Genomic DNA, 25,480 nt, shown 5'->3' with positions numbered 1-25,480 from the left:
GAGGGGTAACTCAAAACTTTTGCAAAGTGTTGTACTATGATGAGATTCTAAAAAAAATAAAACATCTCATTCGCTTAATAAAGTGATGGTAATATAGCTTTAGGTTTGTAGTTTTGTTTTAAAGGCAAAAAATGCTAAATTGAAACATAGCAATTGTTTAAAGCCTAACTTGTGTCTTCTCAGCCATCACGGCAGACGGACGTCCCTCCCTGAGCCTGGTTCTGACAAACGTTTCTTCCTGTTAAATGTGAGTTTTTCTTTCCCTCTGTCGCCATGTGCTTACTCATAGGAAGTCATCCAATTGTTGGGAAATATCTCTGTATTATTGTAGGGTCTTTACCTTACAATATAAAGCACATTGAGGCAACTGTTGTTGTGATTTGGTGCTATACAAATGTTATATAAAGAAAAGCTTGAATTGAACTGAGTTTTGTTTTTTTTTTACTTTTATTGCCAAAAATAACAAGGCAATTCACATCAACAACATGACCTGAGACCAAATCTGCTGCATATAATGGTGGGGGTTATTCAAAAACTTAAAAGAAAAAACATATATACACATATACATATACATACATACCAATACCTAAGCACAGATTTAACAATGTTAAGGCTTGAGTGTCCTTTCAAGATATTTTATAATTAGTCTCCATTTTTTCTCAAAGGTTGGCACTTTTAGTTGTAGTTGAGCTGTTATCTGTTCCATTGTATAGACATGTCTAGTTTTCAGAAGCCACTGGGCAACCGTGGGTGTTTCTGGTTTGAGCCAGTGAATTATCATCATTTTTCTTGCAGTCATAAGGAGGAGATGCAGGAGAAAGTGCTGCTCATAGGAGAAACCATCACGAAAGATATCCAACAAAAAGATCAGGGGATCCATTGGGAGGTTGACTGACAATATGTTTTGTATAATGTTCTTGACATCCATCCAGTACTGTTGTATGTAAACAGAGTCCCAAAAAATATGCGTCTGGTCCCCCACAAACCCACACCCTCTCCAACACTTATCACTGACACTACTTTTGGATAGAAAGGTTTTCAGTGGAGTTCTAAAAAATCTTAATTTAACCTTCCAGTCAAATTCCTTCCACATCTGACTACCCACCCCTCTATGGCAGCCACAACAGACACTCTCCCATGTGACATCATCCAACATTATATTGAGCTCCATTTCCCATTGTTGTTTTATATGATAGGCATTATCAGACATGTCAATCAGCAGCTTCTGGTAAATCAAAGACACTTGGTTTTTCAATGTACCTGACTTTTCAAGCAGTTTTATAAAATGGTTTTCCAACCCGATTGGTTCTCTTCTAATATTGTCCCAGTCTTTATGCTTTTAATGTAGTCCCTTAACTGTAAGTATCTATAGTGGTCCCTGGGGATAAAGCATATTTAGCCCTTAGCTGGGCAAAACTTTTAAGAGTATTCTTTTCAAACAGCTGATTGACTGTAATCAATCCTTTCTCCACTCACCTTTCAAAACTCCGATCTGACAACGATGGAAGGAACTCAACATTTCCATTTATGGGAACAGCTCGAGACATGGTCAAATTCCCTTTTAGCATTTTTAACACTTGGTTCCAAATATTTACAGTGTGCTTGACCCATGGGTTAGTTATTTTAATCTTTTTCCGTGATTGGGGGTTGAGAAATGGGAGACTCCGAAGGGAGATACCTGGTAATGAATACTCTTCCATAGATACCCACTGCATTTCTGAATCACAAATAATCCAGGCAGCCATTGATTTTAATTGAGCTGCCCAGTAGTACATTCTGAAGTTTTTTTCCTTTCCAGACATTAACATTTTGAGTCTGACCCTTGGTCGTTTATTCTGCCAGATAAATTTGGATGTAATGCGTTCTAATAATTTGAATGCAGACTGTGGGATCAAAATGAGTAGGTGCTGAAATAGGAATAATAGGCGTGGAAGAATATTCATCCTTATACATTCAATGAACTGAGTTTTTAACACAATAAATGGTTCAGCCATAAACTAGGACAGCAGTCTCCAACTTTTTTTGCGCCACGGACCGGTTTATGCCCGACAATATTTTCACGGACCGGCCTTTAAGGTGTCGCGGGTAAATACAACAAAATAAAACTAGTACCGGTACTGAAAAAAATAAGATTTATTCATAACACACGTGAAAAGACCCAGGAAAACAGAGTTAACGATAAAAACGATAACAAAATAACTCTGAAAACCGATAAAAACCCTGAAAACCATACATTTCACACCTGAGCCTCAACTCTCGCGCCCCGGTACCGGTCCGAGGCCCGGGGGCCGCTGAACTAGTACACCTTTTAATCACATGTGGGTGACACAGCTCCAGTCTAGCTGTGCCTCAGGGGTGGGCAATTCCAGGCCTCGAGGGCCGGTGTCCTGCAGGTTTTAGATCTCACCCTGGGTCAACAAACCTGAATCAAATGATTAGTTCATTACCAGGCCTCTGGAGAACTTCAAGACATGTTGAGGAGGTCATTTAGCAATTTGAATCAGCTGTGTTGGATCAAGGACACATCTAAGACCTGCAGGACACCGGCCCTCGAGGCCTGGAGTTCCCCACCCCTGCTGTACATAATGCCATCGGTGGGTCGGAGTCATTTTGCCAAAGCATAAGTAGCTGACAAAAAAAAAAAAAAAAAAGCCCTGTAGTGTATTCTGAGGTCCTCTGGCCTGGTGATGGGGACATACTGGGTTTCTAAATGGTCCTAACAGCTTCATAGAGGCAAAGTGTGCTCACTTTGGTCCCAAAGTGATAGAGCCATTCCTGATTTAGTGTGACGATTATTAACCGTTTACTGAGGTTAAACATTAAAGCCAACTTTGACAGGAACTACTGTAGCAAAACACTCTGGGTACAGTGACCTCTCCGCATTCAATAAGGCCTGAATGGTTTGGAAACAGGTGGGAGCGACTGGACAAACTGTGTATATGCAGAAATCTGTACTTAATCCTCCATCTGCTAATGTTTATGCACAAGTTTCATCTGTATCGTTTTCATGGTTGTACTAACCCTAACCCTAACCCTTCTGCCTGGATGGTTGAACAAAAGGTGAGCTTTGGTTGAGAAGACAAACTTAACCCCAACCTGCTTTACTAAAGGAAGCAGACTGATTTGTGGAGACTACATAGCAGAAACAAACATGAATCTGCACATCAGAATAAGAGTTTATTAATGAAAATTAAAAAAGAAACCACAATTAACATCTACACGAAAGAGTAGTGGAACCATCACTGCTGTTTGGAATAAAGTAGCAAGACAAAGATCACTCTCTGGTTGCTTTCTGTGAGTGCTGTGCCACGATGGAGGAAACGAGGATTTCACATCTACTCCATAGCAAAGGATCCCGAGCCCCTCACATACAATCAGCTGTACACTCCGATGCAGAAACGCGACTCGGTAAACATTCAGACTACACGGGCTCCTGACGACGCTCCACTTCTGGTCACTTAGGCACTCTTTGTCCAGTTGTAACAAGACAAGATGGAGAAAGGCTCCGTGTATGTACGAAAACTGCTTTAATTCAATCACAGATGAATTCAAGTCAATCACAGACAACACATACAAATAATTAAAAAAAAAGAAAAAGAAAAAAGACAAGAGTGAAGGACAGATGCTGAGGCTCTGTGGTCCATTTAAGGATAGTTACAGTTTATTCCACCCTGCTTATTTCCCTTTTGTAGCTCATTGTCAAACTCATTTTGGATTGTGTTGTAGAGGTTCAGGGTAACAAGGAGTTGCAACACTAAACTAAATCTGGGCAAAAATTCAGGCCGTCTACCTTTCAAAGAACATTGGACTTGTGCAAAACCCATACCCTCCATTTATGGAAAGCAATCCCATGTGAACCCAACATGAAACCTGAAACACAGCCTCCCGATGAGCAGGTGAGAGCTGTGCTTCTGAGTACAGCTGGGTCACTGGAAAGCAAAGGCGTGAAGAAGGCCGCTCTCACTCAGAGACAGCCGATGAAGAGACACAAGAGGACGGAGACCCAGATGTTCTGGAGTTTAGAAGTTTTACTCCTTGTTTCCCTACAACAGATGTAGTGAGTACAAAGTTTATGATCTAAAGACCCACACGGGAAATACATCAGGTAGAAATAAACTGGAACCATCCTCAAATATGAACACTGCTGAATTTCCTTCTTCACTGGTATTAGTTTAAGTCTGTTGAGCATTTGACGAGGAGTTAAGTGCTAATGGAAAAGGTTTGAGGAGGACTCTAGTGTAGCAGGTGGACTCGTGGGCTCAAGTCTTTTGAGCATTTACCAAACATTTGCATCTCTGACATATTCGTCGTCAGTCCGTCCATCACTGTGGGCAGAGCTCAGTGGGGGCAGTTCTCCAGCTCCACTAAGCTCCTGATTGAGTCTGTACACAAAGATCAGGAGGAGTGGCTCAGAAACCCATTCCACCCCCCATACCCCCCATGCCGCCCATGCCTCCCATGCCCCCTGGCATTTCCTTCTCCTCCTTGGGGAGCTCTGTGACGACAGCCTCAGCAGTGGAGAGCAGAGATGCTACTCCTGCAGCATCCATCAGTGCTGTCCTCACCACCTGTAAGAGGAGGAAATAAAAAGTTAAAGCTCCTCCATAATCTGCCATGAAAAAAAACCCAAAACAAAAAGCTATATAGCATCCATCTTGCGAGTGAATGTGATTGGCTGAGCTGTACCTTTGTGGGGTCAATGATGCCCTTCTCCACCATATTGACGTACTCTCCCTGCATGGCATCGTAGCCCGTCCCAGGGGATCCCAGCAGGATCTTTTCCACAACGAGTGAACCCTCCACACCTGCGTTTTTGGCAATGGTCATGGCAGGAATACGAAGCGCCCGTCTGATGATGTCCACACCTGTTTAGATCGAGGCGCTGGTTAAAACCGAAGCTCGTATGTAACCCTAGGAGTATGGGTGTTACCGAGAAGAGGCTAAAGCACAATCTTACCGATCTTCTGGTCAGAGTTGGCAGTTTTGAGGGCGTCGAGGGCGGGGATGCAGCGCAGCAGGGCACAACCTCCTCCAGGAACAATGCCCTCCTCAACAGCTGCCCTGGTGGCATTCAGAGCATCTGTCACGCGGTCCTTCTTCTCATTCACTTCCACATCACTTGTTCCTCCCACCTGAAATAGAGCAAAGGTGTCACAGCTTTGCCTCTCCACAGGAAAAACCACTCATCCACAAATGGTGCCGAATCCAACCTTGAGCACGGCGACTCCATCCGAAAGCTTTGCCAGCCTCTCGTTGAGCTTCTCCTTCTCGTAGTCACTGGTGGTGCTTTCCAGCTGCTCGGCGATCTCTGCCGCCCGTTTCTCAATCTCAGCCGAGCTGCCTCCTCCCCTCAGCAGCAGGGTGTCGTCTTTAGTGATCTGCACCTCGCCGACCTTGCCGAAGTCATGAGCCTGGATGTCCTCAAGAGCCAGGCCCAGAGCCTCATCCCCAAACACCTACAGATACACAAAGAACGATATACCATCAGATGGCAGTTCAGATTTATAAAGAGTTGCCACACTTAAGACTGATGAGAACCTACAGTCCCCCCAGTGGCGATGGCCATATCCTTCAACTGGTTCTTCCTGTTGTCGCCAAAGCCTGGGGCTTTAACTGCTACCACCTGAAGCCCAACCTTCAGCCTGAAAATAAATAAATAAATAGCTACTACACATTCAAAGTTCCCTCAGTGTAGTTTTCTCTTTTTTCCTTAAGCAGTTAACATGCATCTCAGTCCCCGACTTCACAACAACAATGTACCTGTTGAGAACCAAGGTGCTCAGAGCTTCTCCATCCACGTCCTCTGCCACGATAACCAGAGGTTTACGGTGCTGGTTGGCAATTTCCAGAGCTGGCACAATGCTCTGGACACTGGAGATCTTCTTCTCACTCAGCAGCAGGTAGGCATCCTGGAACTCACACTTCTGGCCTGGTAGAAACAGGAAGAAACAAGACTTGGCACATGAAAACCATTCACAGTTTAATGGTTACAAAACCTGCATGTTTTACTGTTAAATCCAGTCAGCACACAGTATCGATGTTAGACGGATAAGTTTGAAAGCATGCTTCTGTCTTTTTTTTTTTTTTTTTTTTTTTTTTTTTTCCCACACTTCAAATTTGTCTGTAAAGATTATATTTTGATGCAAGTGAAAACACTAACAATTCAATAAAGCAAACCGTTTCAACACTGTCACAGATAGGGATGGGTACCGTTCTGACATAAACGGTAGTAACCAGACCGAAAAGCAGCGCACATTTCGGTGCTTTATTTTCCTGAGCTGTGATACACTTTAGATTCTAGCCAATCATTTTACGTTTCCGAGGATAGTAGGCGGGGCCAGGTACGTACGTTCTTTTAGAGCAGAGCTACAGATTAAAAATGCCCAAGCTGAAGCGGTCAAAAGTCTGGCTGTACTTCACAGCAAAATATGCAAACTCAGCAGCAACAAGTGCTTTAAGCTGATACTGTGATACTGTCAAAGGAGGTAACACCAAGAATCCGATGAAACACCTGGCGACGCATAGCGGTTTTTTTTAAAAGCCGAAAAAATGCGCCGTATTTGATAGCTTGCTGTGAGACCTCACACCGAGCGCATCTACTGCGGGTGGGTTGCCTGTTATCAGACCCGGAGTTAGCAACATCCCCCAAAAACACGAAGAGGAGAGTCCTGGCCCCTAGCCCTGCCAGTGTAGCAGAAATGATGACGGATGATGATGCAGCAGCAGCCGTTCTTCTCTGCGTGAGTAGCTTAATGTTGTTCGTGTGCAATTTACGTTGAGTACGCTAACCACGTTATTACATGAATGCATGTAAGGTGAACTAGCAAACATCATCATAGCTACATGATGCTGTCTTCTTGTGGAAAACAGTTAAACATGAGAGGTTTTTGGACAAAGTTTGTGTTTTTTTCCCCATTGTTTAAGCACTGCTTCCAGCCAAGAGTGATACCATATATGCCCCATAGCTGCAGAAAAGGCTAACATTGTTATCTTTTTACAAAAAAACAAACAAACAGCTGAACATGAGAGGTTTTTGGACCAATTTTGTGTTCTCCATTCTTTAAGCACCGGTTAAGCACTGGCACCGTTTCAAAAGTACCGGTTTGGCACCGGTATCAGATAAAACCTAAACGATACCCATACCTAGTCACAGATAATGACTTGTGTTTAAAACACTGTCAGATGATCTTCTGGGGTGCTTGCCCTTTCCCTGATTATCAATGCGTTATTTCCAAATACCTTCTGCAAAGCATACACTTTCTCCAGCAGGGGGCAGCACTTAACAAGTCAGTGTGTTGAGATGTTTTTGGAAGCACACTGCTGTTGAACTTTAGACCCCATTACCTCAATGGACTTTGCCTATTTTCCAAGTCACCACTGAATACAAATGCCTTGTCTGGGCTCACTGCCCCACCTGGTGGTGCAAACCAATATTACATGAAATAACACATTTACAAAGTGTCTAACACAGATTCAGACAAAACCTATAAAATAAAAATTTAAGAAACTAACATGTTATGCTGGACATTCTAGTCAGGCAGCTACAAAGAGATAAATGGCAACAACTAAAGAGGATAAATAGTTTAGATACAGTTTGTTTGTTGTGCTCCTGTAGGAGGACAGTGGGACTCTTACAAGCCTTTCACACTAACTGGTCATTTTATAATGAGTGCACAGCACCGGTTTATCAGTTAAAACTTTTAGCGAGTAGTAATGCACAGCTGAAACCTGTTCAGCAGCCTTACCTTTGGCAGTGTTGATGAAGTAAGGGGAGATGTACCCACGGTCAAACTTCATACCCTCAATGATCTCCAGCTCATCATGCAGAGTCTTCCCATCCTGGCAAATTGAACCAAACATTTACAAGCTGTCCTCAAAAATCAGACAGTAAATGTTCATTGGACGAGTAAATGAGGTTTTCTCCAGCAGGAGGAAATCTCTGAAACCAACCTTCACGGTGATGACTCCCTTGCGGCCAACTTTCTTCATGGCATTAGAAATGATGTTGCCAATCTCCACATCTCCATTGGCTGAGATTGTAGCAACCTGAAAGAGCAGACTCATAATTAAAACTCAAATCCCAAATGCCCGAGGCCCCATGGAGACAGCAGAAACATTACCATACCTGTGCGATCTCCTCGGGGGTTGTGACGGGCTTTGAAAGGTTCTTCAGCTCGTTGATGATGGTTTCTACAGCCATCATGACACCTCGGCGAATCTCCACGGGGTTCGCACCTTTGCTGATGTTGTCGAAACCTTCCTTGGCGATGGCGCGAGCCAGTACAGTGGCGGTGGTCGTGCCGTCGCCGGCCTCCTCGTTGGTGTTGTTGGCCACATCCTGCACCAGCTTGGCACCAATGTTCTTGTACTTGTCCTTCAGATCAATGCTCTTTGCCACCGTCACGCCATCCTTGGTGACCTTTGGACTGCCCCAGCTCTGCTCGATGATGACAGTGCGACCCTGAAATGAGCCAGAAAGTTGTGAGATGAAAAGTTCTGCACATATGTTTCACAAAGACAAATAATCACTTTCATCTCCAGTATTTTCTTAAGTCTATGCCATTTGTTGCATTGCAAGAGGCATTTAGCATAATGATTAATGCATTTTGTTTAACACTTGGCTGATGAAGGACTTAGGCTAGCATATCTGCTTTATTAGTCCAAATACATCTCAATTCTTTGCTGAAATTAAACCTGCTTTTGGCAAGAAATTCAGTGATTTCCCTTCTCTGCCTGTGGAGGGCAGGGTACCCCTTTGTGGCATCAAGTCAAAGTGTACAAATATCTAGCTGTAAGAGCCCCAGTTCTGCCCACCTTTTGTTCAAATATCTGTATTTATTAGTGCCAACCACTCAGTAAAGTTGGCCCAATGCAAGACCAGGAGCTGAAAGCCTACACCAGGGGTCGGCAACCTGCGGCTCTTTAGTCCTTGTACTGCGGCTCCGCGTGGTTTGGGAAAATAAATTAGAAGTATTTAGCTGAAGTGTATTATTTATTATTTATTTATGTTAGTTCTTTTTTTAACTTTTAGTTCTAAAGTGGAAGATTATTGTAATATTGAAATGTAAAAATAAAATTATATTCTATTATTTTTTCATCGCTCAAAATAAGCGTCACACTCGCGGAAGCCAGTATACCCGCCGAAACGCTGTGCATTTATCGAGACTTTCAACCCCAGGTAGGCCAATTACGGATCTTCGGAGCCACATTATGTCAGCAGCTGTTCTCCACCGTGAACTATGTTAAAAACAAACACCGCTCATGCCTCACAGATGACAGCTTACAGTCCTGCGTAAAGATGAAAGTGACTTCGTACAGCCCCGATTTGCAGACTCTGTGTGCAGAGGTTCAGGAGCAGAAGTTCCATTGTAAACATACCACAGCAGACCCGACGATGTTTCCGTGAACATGCTTTTCAGCATCTCTTTATTGACCACTTTTCACACACGGTTGCTGTACGCATACAGCCGGCTGTAGCTTTTCAGCTCACAGCCCGACACACACCAACACAACAGCAGAGCAAGCACAGACGTTGAGGTGGCAAGGTGTGATTGCGGGTGCAGCTCAGGTGCGTCTGCCTCCGCTGCAGCGGCGTTTCAGACCACGCCCCGCCACACACATTAACCAGGTAAAATACATATTTAGGCAGAATTTTGCAAATATCTATTTTTCATTTTTCAGCAGCATAATGCTTTTTTTCCCCAATTAGATTTTAAAAGTCAGGTCAAGGCTCCAACAGCCCAAAGGCAATATAAGGGTGGTGGCTCACAACAGTTTTTGTTTGCTACATGGATCATTTTAGTTCAGCTGGGTGTCTTTCCTTTTGTTATATTTCTTTAAGAGTTAAAAATGTGTTAATTACATTAATAAAATGTGATTTTCTCTGTAGCACTTCGTGGATTTCATAAGCAACACACCTTAGTTGTTCACACAAAGCACAAGGTAAAAAACAATATATACAGTGTTATCTTCATTTTAGATGTCAAAACGTATTAGCGGCTCCCAGTGTTTTCTTTTGTGTGGAAACGGGCTCCAAATGGCTCTTAGGGTCTTAAAGGTTGCTGACCCCTGGCCTACACCAACACTCAGTGTAAGATATTAAGGATCTTTCTGTACAGTCTCCTAGAAAACTGGTCTAATATTCAAGAAAGAAAAAAAAAAAAAAAAGCAAAGGGGGCGTTACCTTTGGGCCCATGGTGACAGCCACGGCATCAGCCAGCAGGTCCACTCCCTGCAGCATGAGGGCACGAGCGTCAGCCCCAAACTTCACATCCTTGGCGTAGGCTCGTGTGAGGTGGGGAGCCAGCGCGCGGCTCACAGGCCTCACCTGCCTCATGACTGTGGCTAAACGAAACATGTCTGTGGGAGGAAAACACAGGTTAGGCCATAATGATGACTCCAAGTATCCCAAAGTTTAATTACATTTCTTCGCATATGTAATACGTACACCCCTAGTGGCCGCAGACGGCATGACATGAGACTTGTGAATGAATGAATAAAGGAACATCTCCAGTTGTACTAAACAACAAGGGGGCAGAGTCCCCTGGACTTATCATTAATCTGCAAGTTTAATGGTTTTAAGTGTTACCAATACTGGTTTTGGCCTGCCTACCTACATATTAAAAGTAAAGAGAGGTGCAGCTGAATACATTTTATTAATAGTTGAACAACACAATCTGACAGCCAGAATATCTGAAAAATGTGTCAATTAAGTGGTTGAAACTGGAAGATATTTCATTAACCTCCTAAGACCTGAACTCTTCCACAGCATGCATTTTTAATTTCTCTTTGATATTTGGACATATTGGGGCCCGATGAATGTAAAAACAAAGAATAACTAGTTTTGTTTTTTTTTAAACACCTGATTTTTGTTTCTAAGAAAAATGACAGCCACATGAGGATATTCGATTAAAATTTTGATAGAACAGTAGCAGTGTAATGTCCTTGTAACAAACGAACAAACCAAAGAAAGAGCCTGGAACATTCTTTAACATTCATTAAGGGGTTAGTAAAAATGACAAGGTAGCCCCAGAGCCAACCTGTTAAAACCAGTTAGGAAAACCTGTCAGTGACTTCAGTCAGCCAGATCACACCGGCTTAGCGAATAATGACCATATTTTAATCATTGAGTAACATATCAATTATCAAAAAGTAGAAATTGTAAATTATTGGGTACTGCAAGAACAACAAGCTATTACGAGTTTAAACTGTGCAGCAGTAGCATGCAAGAGCCCCTTGTCGGTTATCGGCGATTTTTAAATGGGGTTTACAACCATGGATTGTTATTAAGGTCTAAGGACCACAGGATTGTAACCCCAGATAATCCATGTTTTTAAAAGTCGTGTACAACACCACCCCCGCGACTTTATCCCCATTCTTGTTGTAATTACTTGAGGTTAAGCTGTATTTAAGCTACTGAGCGACCAATAACCATAGTAAATTCAGTGCAGATGAATATAAAAAAATCAATTAAGTGTAACTACTTCAAAATATGTGATAGTTGACTAAAAGATGTTCTAAATGCTTGAGTCTCTTGACTGTTAATTCTATGCGCATTGACCGTGACTGGATTAAGAAACGTCCACCCCACGCGTGCGCTCTTCAGGTCGTGCGTCACAAGGTCAAATTTGTGAAAGCACGTGTGGAAGTGCTTTCTCCATCCCTGCTCAGCTCATACACGGTCTCACTGCGAGGTTTTAACTGCTTTTAATCACTCGCTATCTTCCTCTTACTCCACACGAGCAAAGCACATTTAACAGTCGAGACAATACACTTACGAGGAGAGCACAGAGACAGCTAGCCTGTCGGTTAAAGTCTGTAGTCACACTCGTGTGTCCTTGCAGTTAGAAGGGGAAGAAATATGTTAGCGCGGAGCTATCAAACTCGAGCCTCCTGAGCAGCATGCGCAGAATGTACTCTACATAAAAGCTAGCGCTATTCGCGAGTATTCGGGCTGTAACGTAAACTGAGTAGCTTCAGACACTTGCAGCAGTGTCCACACTTACCTGTGAGTTGAGGTAAAGGCTTGCTGCTAGCCGGTCTGCAAGACGGAATGATATAACGACTGGAGGAGAGAACAGTCGTGTGGAGTAACGGAGACAGAACTGCACATGGCCTAGCACATCCGGGTTATGTACCGGCCCGCCCAGACTGTGTATAAACCATAACTACCTAATAAAAGTGCTCTTCTTTTAAAATTCATAATGACGTGCGGGCACACGATTACTTGAATTATAGTTCTCGATAAAATAAAGTCAAAACAGTGTGTAAAATAGGCTAATTAGGATAGAAATATGTAGAATTATAAATTAATGCTCGTTCCTGGGCAAACGGTTCCAGAATTTTCTGGCGTGCCATTGGCGGAAAAAAAAGGGTCAAAGTTGACATTGTGCAACATTGCCTCAGCTCGGAGTGTTTCAAAGACCGAAAAGTCACTAAAGCAGTTTTAGAAAATGTCCCGTACATGTTTTGCTTTTATTAAATAATGTGTGAGCTTTTAAAAAAATATTTTGATGTTGGCCTTGGGTGTACTAGAACTTTCCCTTGCACCTGACGAGTTCAGGGCAGGTTAGTGCGCATGCGCATTCTGGATATTTCTTCACGTGGAGCTATCCTTCAGCGTACCATATTCACGCTCACCAAGGATTCGGGGTGCAGATTCACGCCGGCTCTCAGACCTCACACACGTCCAGAAATGGTAAGGTGCCTGGTTAATTTAAAAAAGGCGAACAAAAAACGAGCGTCAATCACCGCCGAGTTCTTTGATATAGGTGACGCAGTCAGTAGACGGTTTAAATAAACTGACCAGCTTTTAGTTATTCTTAGCCGCATGTTAGCTAAAGTGAACATCAGTGACAAGGTCACGCTGCAAGGGAGCTAAGAATGAGCTTAAACAAATGCACGTTTGTCTTAATGGCAAGCCACAAAGCCTAAAACTAGATGAGGGATCATAAGACCTGTATACAAGTACAGCTATGAGCGCACTGTTAGCTGAAGTAAAAAGGTAAGTAATTGCACTTAGTGTAGCCATTTATTCATTCATTCATTCACACACACACACACACACACACACATAAGGTGCAGCAAGTTTGCGTTTACCGTCAAGCTCAAGGTCACAAACCTCCAGGCATGAGATTTAGTGAGGAGCGACATGCAGTCCCATTGTTCCTGCTGAACTACTACTGACATCATGGCCTCTGAGTCAGGAGCAGCGGAAGTTTCGTTTGCTTGAAAGTAGTTTTTACAGCAGCATCCACTCAGATTGCATTCAGGACAAATGAGGTACTCAAGTACTTTATCCACCGCATTTGAGGAAAATTGAGTGCTTTTTACTGCAGTAAATCTCTTTAAAGGCTTATCAGTGTAGAGGGAGTTATACTTGTCTGTACACATTTGCTTTGGAAAAGTTGCATCACCCCTGTGTAGAAACATTGTCACAAGTAAAGGTAATGCTAATATTTAAAAATGTACGAAATCAAAAGTACTCATTGTATAGAACAGGTTACTACTAGAATTGAGTCTTGCCACTGGTCAGCCATCTTGAAATGTTATGAGACACTTAGGTGGGTAGTTCTTTTGAACCCTTGTTTAAGTAGAAACCATGTCTGCCAAAACTAGATCCTCAACTAGCTTGATACTCAATTTAAATGTAGATGTCTAGTATACATCTGGTTTTCTCGTCAGGTCATAAGCCAATCAAAACACTATCAGTGGCTAAAGTATAAGGAGAAAAGTTGGTGCATCTGACAGAAATGTGGGGCTAATCATAATGAGCTTATGCAACTTGTTAAGAACTTTGTGAAAACTGCTTCGTCTGGCCTTGGATTTTATCTGGTACCAGTGAGCAGGAGGATGTTTGATCCAGGCTCAGGGCTGATTGATGTTGGTTAGTTTGTTTTATCAGTGGAGAGGTGAAGAGTCCTTGGCCTGGACCCCTCAGACATAGTGTGGAAGCTCCGCCTCCTTTCCCTACTTATCAAACTGGGACCAGTCCCACTCCATCACCCTCCTCCATCACAGTCACAAATGACCTTTACTGAAGGTCACTCATGCAGTTGCTTTTAAACAAATGTTGTCCTTAAAGTCGTGACAGAAAAAAGTTGATCAGTGTCTCTTTGAAAGGCTGCACAGCTGCTGTCCTCCCTCGTGATTTCAGACTCAAGTAGATAAGTGAGGAAAAGTTAATTTTCAGTTTAGCGGAAACTGATTGACAAAGGCTGCCTCTGTCGCTGACCTCCACCCGCTTTCTTTAACTCAAACCCAGCAGTTTATTATTCACTCATGCATTATAACCAGCACGTTTCTGTATTAACTTACAGCTTGACTTAACTGTAAGCATGTGAAGCATGTGAAGCACTGAATCTAGTTAATGTTCACATTTTAAAACCTTTGCAGCAAATCTGTGTGTGTACAGATAACACATAAGTCAGGGGAGTGGGGCGTGTTACACAAGAGAGCCAACTTAAAAGTTTGGAGTCAAATTTGTAGGATTTTTCTTTTCCTCCAACTTTTATTTCTAATGATGAATCATTAGCTGCCCAGTTCACCTAAACATAGTGTGATAGTCGTGCTAATATGTCCTGTCTTTGTGTGGTCTCCAGGCTTTCAGAAAATTCCTTCCTCTGTTTGACCGGGTGCTTGTGGAGCGCTTCACAGCAGAGACGGTAACAAAGGGGGGCATCATGCTGCCAGAGAAGTCTCAAGGCAAAGTGCTGCAGGCTACAGTGGTGGCAGTCGGACCTGGCTCTGTCACCCAGGTAAGCATACATGGCATAGCTGCTACAAGAAGAGTGTATGGTTTTTGTTTTATTTTATAAACTAAAGCTTGTTTTAGCAGTTGGTATTAAATTACATGAAAATCTCACAATTCACAATACCATTAATAAAAACAATAATTAAATTAAGAACTCTTTTCATTCATTCATTCATTCATTTTCAGGCACAACAAATACCTATATTGAACATAAAATACACAAAACAGAAACTTAAACAGAAACTTTATTCCCCTCCAAAACAAGACAGTTATGAATCAGTATATCATGCTTGAGATGGGTTTTACTTTGAAAAGATTCCAATATTATAGTTATTGCTTATCCTTCAGTGTCCCTGATTGGGTTTAAAGCAGGGGTGGACAACTCCAGGCCTCGAGGGCTGGTGTCCTGCAGGTTTTAGATCTCACCCTGGGTCAACATACCTGAGTCAAATGATTAGTTCATTACCAGGCCTCTGGAGAAGTACGAGAATTGTTGAGGTCATTTAGCCATTTGAATCAGCTGCGTTGGATCAAGGACGCATCTAAAACCTGCAGGACCCCAATCCTTGAGCCCTGGAGTAACCCACCCCTGCTTTAAAGGGTTAGGCTGATGCAGCATAATTCTTTTTATGCGCACGACTCTTATTTCTGTATACACAGTTGCTCCTGCAAAAGCAAAACTGTTCAAAATAAAGTCTGTTATAGTTTTTACAATTTCTGGTTTTAGTTTTCTGAAGGTGCTGCACCTTTAAATATGATGCATTAAGAGAATAAAATCTGGACTTTACTATTTCCTGAACCCTGGTTACAGAATTGGGTTAGCACTGCTAACATAGTCAGTGTCTGGTTGACCTTCAGACCTGATCTAACCTAACCTAGGATTTTTCTCTCAATGATGCATTTGAAAACTGCAGTAAAAATGTATCTCTAAATACACAGTAGTGAACAGGACTCCTGCTGAAGCACAGATCCTCAGCCATCTGCCCTTTAAAAAGCTGTTAGGATCAGGGAAGCTACGTGTCATGTGACCATCCACTGCATGACTGTATTTTCTTGTAAATTATAGGGTGAAACAAAAATACAGATTTTTATTGATTTTTAAATATAAAAGACTCAGTAACAACTGTGGTGTTACTTCATGCCTAACATGTTTTTCTCCTTTCAGAAGGGAGAAATCCATCCAGTGAGCGTTAAGGTTGGGGAGAAGGTTCTTCTACCAGAGTACGGTGGGACTAAAGTCATTTTGGATGACAAGGTGCGGTGCAGTTTCCTCAGACTCCGTCCACACTTTTGTGCTGAAATTAGTTACATTTTTTCTTGTCTTTTCTCCCATAGGACTATTTCCTGTTCCGTGATGCAGATATCCTCGGTAAATATGTTGAATGAGTCGCCAGTCCTCATGTAAAGTCCCTGACATCCCCGGAGAGAAGAAATTAAGTTCATTCATGTCTGTCTTTTTTTTTTTTTTTTTTCCTTCTTTGTTCCTGTAAATAATTCTAATCATGTTTTGTTACAATAATAAAAGTGAAGACTCATTGTTGGGCTTTTCCTTTGACACACCTCCACCTGAAACTGTGTGATACTTGTGTAATCTTGGCAGAAGGAAAGTTTAATAGGCTTTTGTTCACATAAAGAAAAAAATGCAAGCACAGAAAAAGCTAAACACAAAAGGTGCTGCTATAACTTTTAGCTGTTTTGGTTTTGCTGTAGTTTTAGGTTGGCAGAGGGTGTTGTAGTTTCAGATGGTGTTGCTGCACTTCAAGTGATTGCTTTAAACCTTTGAAATCACAGTAAAACCCCAGCATTTAGTAGTATAACATTTGTAACCATAGGGTTAACGTGGGCTGGAACCAGGAATGATGTAAAGTTTCTGTATTTTCAAAGCAGAGAAGAAACAAAAACGAAACAATGTGCGATGCTGAGAGATGGAGAAAGATTTGCGTAGCTGAAAGGGAAATGAGAAATTATGTTCAAAAGTAAGGACTGCACAATAAGTTACATCTGCTAAAGTGGAACCATACTGTTCTAATTAATGTTTTTAAATCAAATATCGAACTTATATATAATGTACTGATGAATGTGGTTTTGTGGAAAATAATGCAAACCAGAAGTATATTCATTTTTGACTCATTTGAACTTCAGGCAAAACTGGTTAGTTTGTAGTAAAGTATATATTAGACCGGTACAGAGCAGACCAGTTGTTCATGGTTAATACTAGGTTATAGCAAGGGTAGCAGATATCAATCTATATTTAAGGTTATCTATTAGATTCACCCACTAAATTCTCACTTTTATTCTAACTTTCAAGTGTGTTTGGGTTGGGAAATCAGCCACATGCACCCTGAAATACCTGCTTATATCTTAAATGCATATGACTAAACCCACAACGAGCAGTGCATGTGGAAGGAGCAGCACAGATCAGCTGATCAAAACAAATTATTTATTTCTAAGGAATTCTTTTCTCAGCGTTACTAAATTCGATTTTAAGGTTTCCCAACCAGCCAAATCCCACTTGAGCCTGTAACTAAGGGACCCATGACACAGAAAAACATACAGTAAAACGAAAAACTACAGATTCCTAACTAAATCACAGCGCCTCTCTTTGTAGACAAAGTGAGTAAGCTGGGTTTCCTTATAATTCAGACTTTGAGGCAGTGCACCCAGATTTCATGCGTAGCTGTAAAAACATTAAACACTGTTTTTGGTGTTTGTCAGGTTGGTCTGTGTCTTTCTCATTGGCACTTTGCAGGTATGCGAACCCCCTGCATATTGGCTAAAGAAGAGTGCCCTATCACTGATACGGGTCTCCTTACATAAGAATGAAGTTTGAGCCTCTTTGTGTTACCGTATCCGCTCAGCAGCTACAACACCGCGGCTGACGAACATCCGGGTATTCTGTCGAGATGGTCATGGCGGAGGGTACTGCAGTTCTCAGGAGGAATCGGCCTGGAACCAAGGCGAAGGTGAGTTGTGGTCTGTAGAACCACTCCAGCATGAGTACAAGAACCCTCTCCGCGGCTGGGAGAAGCTGCGTCTGTGATGCTGTACAGCATTATCGTCCTCATTTTCGCGACAACTTTGTCGCAGACAGCGTATAGGAAGGGCCTGACCTGGAAATAGCCAGCTAGCTAAGATTAGCGGTTGCTCCGTCTAGTTCCTGGAGTAATGTTAGCGACTCTTGGTCCTGCTTTCCCTGTTCTGAATAAGTGTTCGGCTTGAATAATTCCTTCGCCAGTTTGATGATACATTTTTACACATACCTCGATCCACGCGTCCGAGAAAAATTGTTAATTTCGCCGGAGCTTTGCAGGAAATAGTCATATCCCAATAGACGATACATAACTATGTAGCTAGCTATCTGCCTTCGGAGCTCAGAGTAATGTAGGAAAACTATGGCTGTTAACTTAGGTACTAACGTTTTACCCTCCGAAAAACTTCACCTGTCACCGACAGTTTGTCATCCCGTTACCCCCCTCTCCGTGTGTGTCATATATGATTTATAAACTGCCAGGATTGGCAATTTCTTTTCATTTTACGTCAGATGACAGTCACATTATATAGACTAGCTTTTGGATAACTGGCGATACATTCCAAACACTGAGTGCACACTAATACTGTCCTTCTTCATTGTGCAGGATTTCTACAACTGGCCAGATGAATCATTTGAGGAGATGGACAGCACCCTGGCTGTCCAACAGGTGGGTTGACATTTCGTGTGTGTGTGTTCCCCACTCAATTTTAGACTGTCTGGTGCTGCTGTCTTATCGCTTGAGCTTAAAGTTGCTCAAATTAGACAAGAATTTGACTACATAGAGCTCGGAAATCGCAAAGCATGTTGATAGGCACCATGTTGTTCACATAAACAAAACAAAGTTAGATCCTAGCAGGCATTAGGGAGGAAAACGGGCTAATGAATTTAATGTTGCACTGTAATAATAACCTTATGTTTACTACGTACTTTAACTAAACTGTACTGTGAGTCTGAAGAATGAGTCATTCAGATGCATAGCAGTTTTGGCTTTTATTATGGCAGGTCGTGTCATTGCAACATTTTGTGCTGTGGTGTAGCACCAGCTGCAGGAGCTTTTTTTTGTTCTCCACTGATACCAGTCATTGATACCACCTTGACTTCTGTGTGTTCACTTTCGTAGCCCGGCCACGATCACACTATCGCAGAATCTGTTTTTCAAAATCAAAGCATGAAGACTTTCTTTGATTCCAGCTATGCTGCCAGGTAGCTACAACCCAGATAACTGACACACCTAGGGTGTGTAGCATAGCAACAGCCCTACAGCATGTAACCACAACAGTTAAATATAGTGTAATTATAACTTTGTGGTATGAAATTCCTGTGATCACACTAACATATTTTTCAAAATGTTGTTGAAGGTGATACGTTTCCTTCTTCCAACTGCTACCCAAGCCAAGCTCCTTGTTGCTGCTTCCTGTCTGGAAAAGGGTTTCCATTCTAGTCACATGTGCTGTTTTGTCATTTTAAAACGTTTTAAATGTTTTAAAACGTTTATATATTCCATTATCAACTCGAACTTGCTTGAAAAACAATCCCATTATGCATTACATTAGTGATGTCACAATCCTGAGCTCTATATTCGGTCAGTGTAAATGTTGTTAAAGGTTTAAAAAACTGTGGGGGGATTTCACACTCAACCTAGTGAAATGAGTTTATATGTATAGTAGAATTTAAAACCAAACTTTTAACCAAAGAGCTCTCTAGGTGAAACTGGATGAAGTCCTGACACAGAAAAACATTGAACTGAGGGTCAGTGACTTTAATCAGCCGGTTAAATTTGACATTTTTGACTGTGCTTGCAGGCATCATGTGTTGTCTTTACATGCCTTTGTCGGAACATGATTTTGAGACAGTTTGCAGTGTTTGCTGCTTTTTCTGACTTTAAGTAACCAAAATCTCTCCAAATTCCTCTGTGCCTTCTTTTAAGCAGTAGGGTTAGCACTGTGAGCTTTGGATTATGAGCTGTGCTTGTTGTGACATCTTGTTTTTAATAATGTTGTCACTCAAGTTTTTCTCAACATTTCTGTTGTTATTTTCTTTTTTTCCATCTGACTCACTCCTAACGTACCGGTGTGGCTGACAGTAGCCCAAACATTTACACATGTGCTGCTCTCTGCTGTGTGTGTCAGCCTACCTGGTGCGGCTCTGACTTTATTCCAAACACATTATTGGTTTGGTGCGGCACTGTTCGCATTGTCATTGGCCTTTCGTGATGTATGAACACATTCACTGTGTGTTCATCATGTGTCAGGTGATGAAAGTCAGACTGGACTGTAAGTGAGAGTCTGTACTAATGTGTGTGTTTTCTCTGTGTCAGTATATTCAGCAGAACATCCGATCGGACTGCTCCAATATCGACAAAATCCTGGAACCTCCTGAGGGTCAGGATGAGGGCGTGTGGAAGTATGAGCACCTCAGGTAAGAAGTCTTGGGGCACATATTTCTAAACAGGATCAGAGCTGCAGACAAGCATTTATAAAATGTCCTTTTATATTCTGGCAGCTCCTACACAGTATAGCAAATATATACTGTACTTTTTGTTTCTAAAACATGAAATGTTTTGCAGGCTTCATTAGTTCTGTGTTCAGTCCTGTGCTTATTTCTACTGCGTGCAATCAGTTTTTAGTAACATCTCTGAAGAAATTATTAAATTAAGTTGAATATGTAGACCAGTGCCGTTTCTAGAGATTCTTTGAACCAGTTCTTTGTTCAGATATGAGGAGCTTTCAGATAAAAAGAAAGTGAAGTATAGGCGATCGCTACTTGCTTAAATCTTGTGCTCACAGTTGGGCTAAAACCTGGCTGCAGAAGAAAAAATCATGTGATCAGAGGATATTTTGTTTTAACTCTGCTTTCATTGGATCCTTTTGTAGGCAGTTCTGCCTGGAGCTCAACGGGCTAGCTGTGAAACTGCAGGTGAGTACACTAAATCACCACAAACTTCCTTTGGTTATTTTGGGGTTTGAGCATTCTTTCGCCCCTAGAAATTCGCCTTAATCCTCTATAGATCCCGAATCAGGTCTCATTTAAGGTTTAAAAAAAATAGTGCAGTCTGCAAAAATGGTCATTGACACATAAGTCAGCAGCATGTAGGCTTGCTACTCTTTGTAAACCAGGAATATTTCTCTCTAGTGCAGAACGGTTCAGGAATATCAAGTAGTTGGTTTAGTAAGAGACTGTTAGCTGCAGTGATTTTGGTGTTTCTGCCTGCAGAGTGAGTGCCATCCAGACACCTGCACCCAGATGACAGCCACGGAGCAGTGGATCTTTTTATGTGCTGCCCACAAGACACCCAAAGAAGTGAGTCAAAGCTTCCAGCTGTCACTCAAGCTTTTCAAGCAGCTGCTCTCACATTGATGGGTTTGTGTTTGTTTTGTGATGCTGCTGCTTCCACAGTGCCCTGCCATCGATTACACCAGGCACACGCTGGACGGAGCTGCCTGCCTTCTTAATAGCAACAAATACTTCCCCAGCAGGTCAGTCGTTTTCCATTAAGCAGCTATAATTTATAGAATAGTATCAAATCAATTTCAGGTCATTGTTTAGCTGCTAAGCTGAATAACCAGACTGTTTCTGTTCACTCTTAATACTCTTGAGGCATCATTTTCAGCAGGCATCCGATTTCAGTATCCAAGCTCCAAAAGTACTCTTCAAGCTTCAAATTGACTCCAATAGGTGCTTCTACTAAAAAATCTCAGATGATTTAAAAAATGTGACCTCGATCTAAAGGTCAGAGGTCAAGTTCTCTAAAAACCCTTGTGAATGTGACAACTTGAGAACGAGGGGGGGATGTAGGATTTTTCAAATTCATACCACAGGTGTGTATTTTATTAAAAGTTATGCACAACTGTATTACTTTAAATTGCTGTTTGACAGGCATCAGCCACCACAGACATGACTTGATTACATGAGAGACGGAATAAAGTGTTGGAGGTGGGGTGGTAGTGGGTTGTAAAGTGGCTTTCATGTGCGCACACTGTAGACAGGCTAAAGCACATTTATTACAGTGCCTTAGATGAGGTTGGATTTGTATGGAGAAAGTAATGGGGCACCTATACATTTCACCAGCAGCTGCTCAGCTATGGAAACCCATGCTGTGATGCTCCCAGTGCACAAGCTAAATCACCACTGGTTTGTGTCTACAGGGTGAGCATCAAGGAGTCATCAGTGGCCAAGCTGGGCTCTGTTTGTCGTCGCATCTATAGGATATTCTCTCATGCTTACTTCCATCATCGCCAGATATTTGACAAGTATGAGGTAGGCGTTTACAACCTTTGCTTCCCATCGCTCTCTGGTTGTTGCTGTCAAGCTAGAAATTCTAAAATGTGATTTTATTTTTTCCTTCCTGGTATATGGATTTGTTTTTTCTTTTTGCTGTTACAGAAATCAAACTTGAAGAGGTCATAAAGACTGTTATAGTCTCTCTTGTATTTTTAGTGTGTTCATCATTGGTTTTAAGTAAATGTGCTCTGTTCAAGTTAATTTTTCCCCATTTCATTTCCATTTCAATTGCTAAATTGATTGTAACAAAACATAGAAAAAGTGAGGCATTCCCCATCTTTGAGTGACTTCACACAATAAACTGTGGATCAGTTCTCTGCAGAAATCTAAATGATGCTTACGAACAATCACAGTGCTTTACCTCCACTGTGCTCGGTGGCAGCAAACTACACACAGACTCCACGTCAGTGCATCAAATCAAACTTTTAGCCTTTTAATGGTGACACTGGTGAGCAAGCACGTTAACGTTAGCCAGCTAGCTGCTGCGTGGGATATAAGCAGTTTGTTCACAATAGCTTAACAAAAGACTATTTATACAAGTCCATAATGTCTAAGGAAAGAGGAATTTGAATGATGTTTCAACTAGTTACCATCAGCAGGGCATCCCATCCAAGGAGGGTTATTTTGAGTTTTTCTTTTCAATTATTTGTCGACATGTCCAAATCACAACTCTGAAACTGTAAGTGAAGATTTAAGATTTGCACATTTGTCTTTTTTTAATCACAGTTCTCCTCCTACTTCATCTGCCTCACCCACCACTGCTGTGTCCTCCCTTATTTCCACCTTATCTCCTGAACTCAAGTCACGGCTCCAACATAAGAAAATGTACATAAACATGTCTATTTATTACAATATTGTTACAGTTTTTGTCAGAAGATGAAACATGAGACCCTGCTGTAGCCAGCTGAACAGCTGGTTATAAGCTAACATTATGCTAGCTAATGTTAGGTTCAAGTGTCGTTAAAAAAAGAAAAAGAGAAAGAAATCACTTGTGATAAGCTGTTTGATTATTCTTTATTTATTTATGAAGTGTTTGAAGTGAATTCAGCAGCAATGGCAGTAGGGCTGGGCGATATGGCCTAAAATCCATATCATGGTATACTTTGAAGCATGTGTGGTAACAACATATCGCGATATAGTCTTCTGTATAAAGTATTTTACACACTATAAGGCGCAGTTACAAATCCTTTAATTTCCTCAAAAATCGACAGTGCACCTTATGTATGAATTCTGGTTGTGCTTACTGACCGCAAACCAATTTTATGTGGTACATGGCGTGCAGAAATCTGTCAAAAATGTTTTAGTCTGACTTTGGTAAGCTATGAAGCCACACAGCTTGATGGATTGGTGGAGCATTACGGCTACCGTAGTCAGGAGCCTCTCGGAGTAATCTGGGTCCAAAACTACGTCTACTTCAGGTCCCAAAGTCAAACGAACACTGCGGCATCACTGAGAGTTAAAAACTGTTTCTTTCATCTTTAATAAAATGATCAGCATTGCTGCTTTACCAGGTGCAACAATTAAGTTTAACATCCAGACGTCCATGAAAACAGGATTTATTAAATTTAGTTAGAGTAGAGTTAAAAGTTATCAGGAAGTTAGCTCTCTAGCTTCCACCTAAACATGATATGGCATGTTCTGACAGAGATTTCTGAAAAAATTCAAACGTACAGCTCTGCTATCACTTCCAACATAAATGAAGACAGAAAACTAAACAGCAGTGACATTTGTAGGGTTACTGAAGTTGGGCTAGCTGGTATATAATGATGTGCTACGTGATCGTAGCGTCAGAGCTATGTTAGCATAGCATTAGCACAGTGAAGCTGGAGGATGAACGCTAACTTTTTTCCACTCAATAAAAGTTAACGTGAGGGTTCCTGATGGTTAGGGACAAATGCAATTGCATGGCAGGATGCTGTAAACGGACCAAACTTCTACCGTGTACAGTTTATACCGCCCAGCCCTAAATGGCAGCATGCTTTGTTCTCTGCCATCATGAGGATTAAGGTTCATATATGCTTATTTCTCAGAAAGTAAGAGGAACGTGATCATAGGACAGGAGTGTGTTCTGAATCCATAAAGTAGAAACACACAAATGCCTCTCACCGTTCAGCTTTAGAATAAAACATTTCCAGCAGTGGAGTCTCGTGGTCTGTTTCCAGCCTCTTATAGAACACTGAACTGGTAACACACTGGCTACTGTGATCATTGCTACATATGTCTGTGTGCAGAATGAAACGTTCCTGTGTCACCGGTTCACACGCTTCGTGATGAAGTACAACCTGATGTCCAAGGACAACCTGATCGTTCCCATCCTGGAGGAGGAAGTGCAGAACACCTCTTCAGCTGGGGAGAGCGAAGCCTAAGAGACAGCTCCTGCTGCTGCCACCATAAGGGAGACACATGTAAACATATTTCTACATTACAGAGGAGACTCATTCATTACACACACACACACACCAGTGTATTGAGGCTCCCGTCTAGTAACACTGTCCATGTCCCTCCTCCCCAGTCACCTGTATCTCTAAAAGGATGTAAGGGTAAAGATGACCAGGAGCAGAGTTCAGTCATGCCTGCAGGACACAATTATTTTTTCTATTTCCACTCAGAGGTTGGGGGTACAGCCCTGCTCTCACTTCTCCTGTAGGGAAACCCTGTTCATAATCCCGCATGTCCACAGGATCCAGCTTGTGTGCTCACGGCTCCGTGGCTGCTTCCCAGCACGCTGGAGGCATTTAGTTTTCCAGCAGATGAAAACACTCATTTAGATCAATTGTGGCTGTACTTGAATTTAATGACCCTCTGTGCCTCTTTACTTCACTCGCCCACCAGTATAGCCCATCTCAGATTTATCTTCACTATATTTAGAATAAAGGGATAAATTTTTTGTTTTTTAGCACACATGAGCACCTATAATCTTATTTTAGATAAGAAATAAAGGAATCATAAATACCGTGTAAATAAGGACAACTTTAACAGCATTAACCATGAAAGCTTAAATACTGATGGGGGAACTGCAGTGTGAAAGGTTTTACCCTCCAGCAGTTCCTGATTAGAGGAGCATTCTTCAGATTTGAAGGAAATATGCAGCAGCTTTAAAGCTTGCAGTCAGTGTTTTGTATGGTTGGCTAACGTTTTAACGTTTGGAGCCCTTTTTAGTTCCCACACACTTTGACTGTCTACGTTATAACACCTTGTACTGAGCATAGAACACGAAGCAGTTCTTGCAGGTATTCATCCATCCTCAGCAGCGATGGAGCCGTGACACCACGCTGCCTCTCGCTCTGGACATCGCAGGCTAATCTTCCTCAGGCAGCTGGATTTGCAGAAAGCCTCTGTAACTATGGTGACCTGTATTGTTGAGAAAGGCCCACACTGACAGCTCTCCCTCCTTCTGTGTATATAAACCCTCTGCC

General features: G+C 42.0%; 2 protein-coding genes across 4 annotated transcripts; one reads left to right on the top strand and one right to left on the bottom strand.

Annotated features, from left to right (window-relative positions):
* Window positions 1-3,158: 3,158 nt before the first annotated feature.
* Window positions 3,159-12,147, bottom strand: hspd1 (heat shock 60 protein 1). Its single transcript, XM_080902371.1, has 11 exons — window positions 12,006-12,147; window positions 10,184-10,359; window positions 8,126-8,461; window positions 7,951-8,046; window positions 7,746-7,839; window positions 5,761-5,929; window positions 5,543-5,642; window positions 5,211-5,456; window positions 4,958-5,132; window positions 4,687-4,865; window positions 3,159-4,568 (listed from the first exon to the last, which is right to left on the bottom strand). Exons 2-11 carry the CDS (start codon window positions 10,355-10,357, stop codon window positions 4,410-4,412), a joined length of 1,728 nt encoding a protein of 575 aa, XP_080758497.1. The 5' UTR covers window positions 10,358-10,359; window positions 12,006-12,147; the 3' UTR covers window positions 3,159-4,409.
* Window positions 12,148-12,542: 395 nt separating this feature from the next.
* On the top strand, window positions 12,543-24,519 carry LOC308409549 (MOB-like protein phocein). Of its 3 annotated transcripts, XM_080902375.1 has the most exons (9): window positions 12,543-12,697; window positions 14,601-14,756; window positions 18,388-18,450; window positions 20,101-20,201; window positions 20,657-20,699; window positions 20,997-21,083; window positions 21,180-21,259; window positions 21,929-22,040; window positions 24,296-24,519. In XM_080902375.1, exons 1-9 carry the CDS (start codon window positions 12,578-12,580, stop codon window positions 24,428-24,430), a joined length of 897 nt encoding a protein of 298 aa, XP_080758501.1. In that variant the 5' UTR covers window positions 12,543-12,577; the 3' UTR covers window positions 24,431-24,519. The 3 variants fall into 3 exon arrangements, with proteins under 3 accessions (XP_080758501.1, XP_080758500.1, XP_080758499.1); XM_080902373.1 differs by lacking the exons at window positions 12,543-12,697; window positions 14,601-14,756 and adding an exon at window positions 17,588-17,715; XM_080902374.1 differs by lacking the exons at window positions 18,388-18,450; window positions 20,101-20,201; window positions 20,657-20,699; ... (2 more) ...; window positions 21,929-22,040; window positions 24,296-24,519 and adding exons at window positions 15,918-16,007; window positions 16,088-16,288.
* Window positions 24,520-25,480: the final 961 nt, after the last annotated feature.

The sequence above is a fragment of the Rhamphochromis sp. 'chilingali' genome (genome assembly GCF_963969265.1).
Source record: "Rhamphochromis sp. 'chilingali' genome assembly, chromosome: 14".
Taxonomy (NCBI): Eukaryota; Metazoa; Chordata; class Actinopteri; order Cichliformes; family Cichlidae; genus Rhamphochromis; species Rhamphochromis sp. 'chilingali'.
Note: the sequence above shows the minus strand (reverse complement) of the source record. Positions and strands in the feature narration are given on the sequence as shown.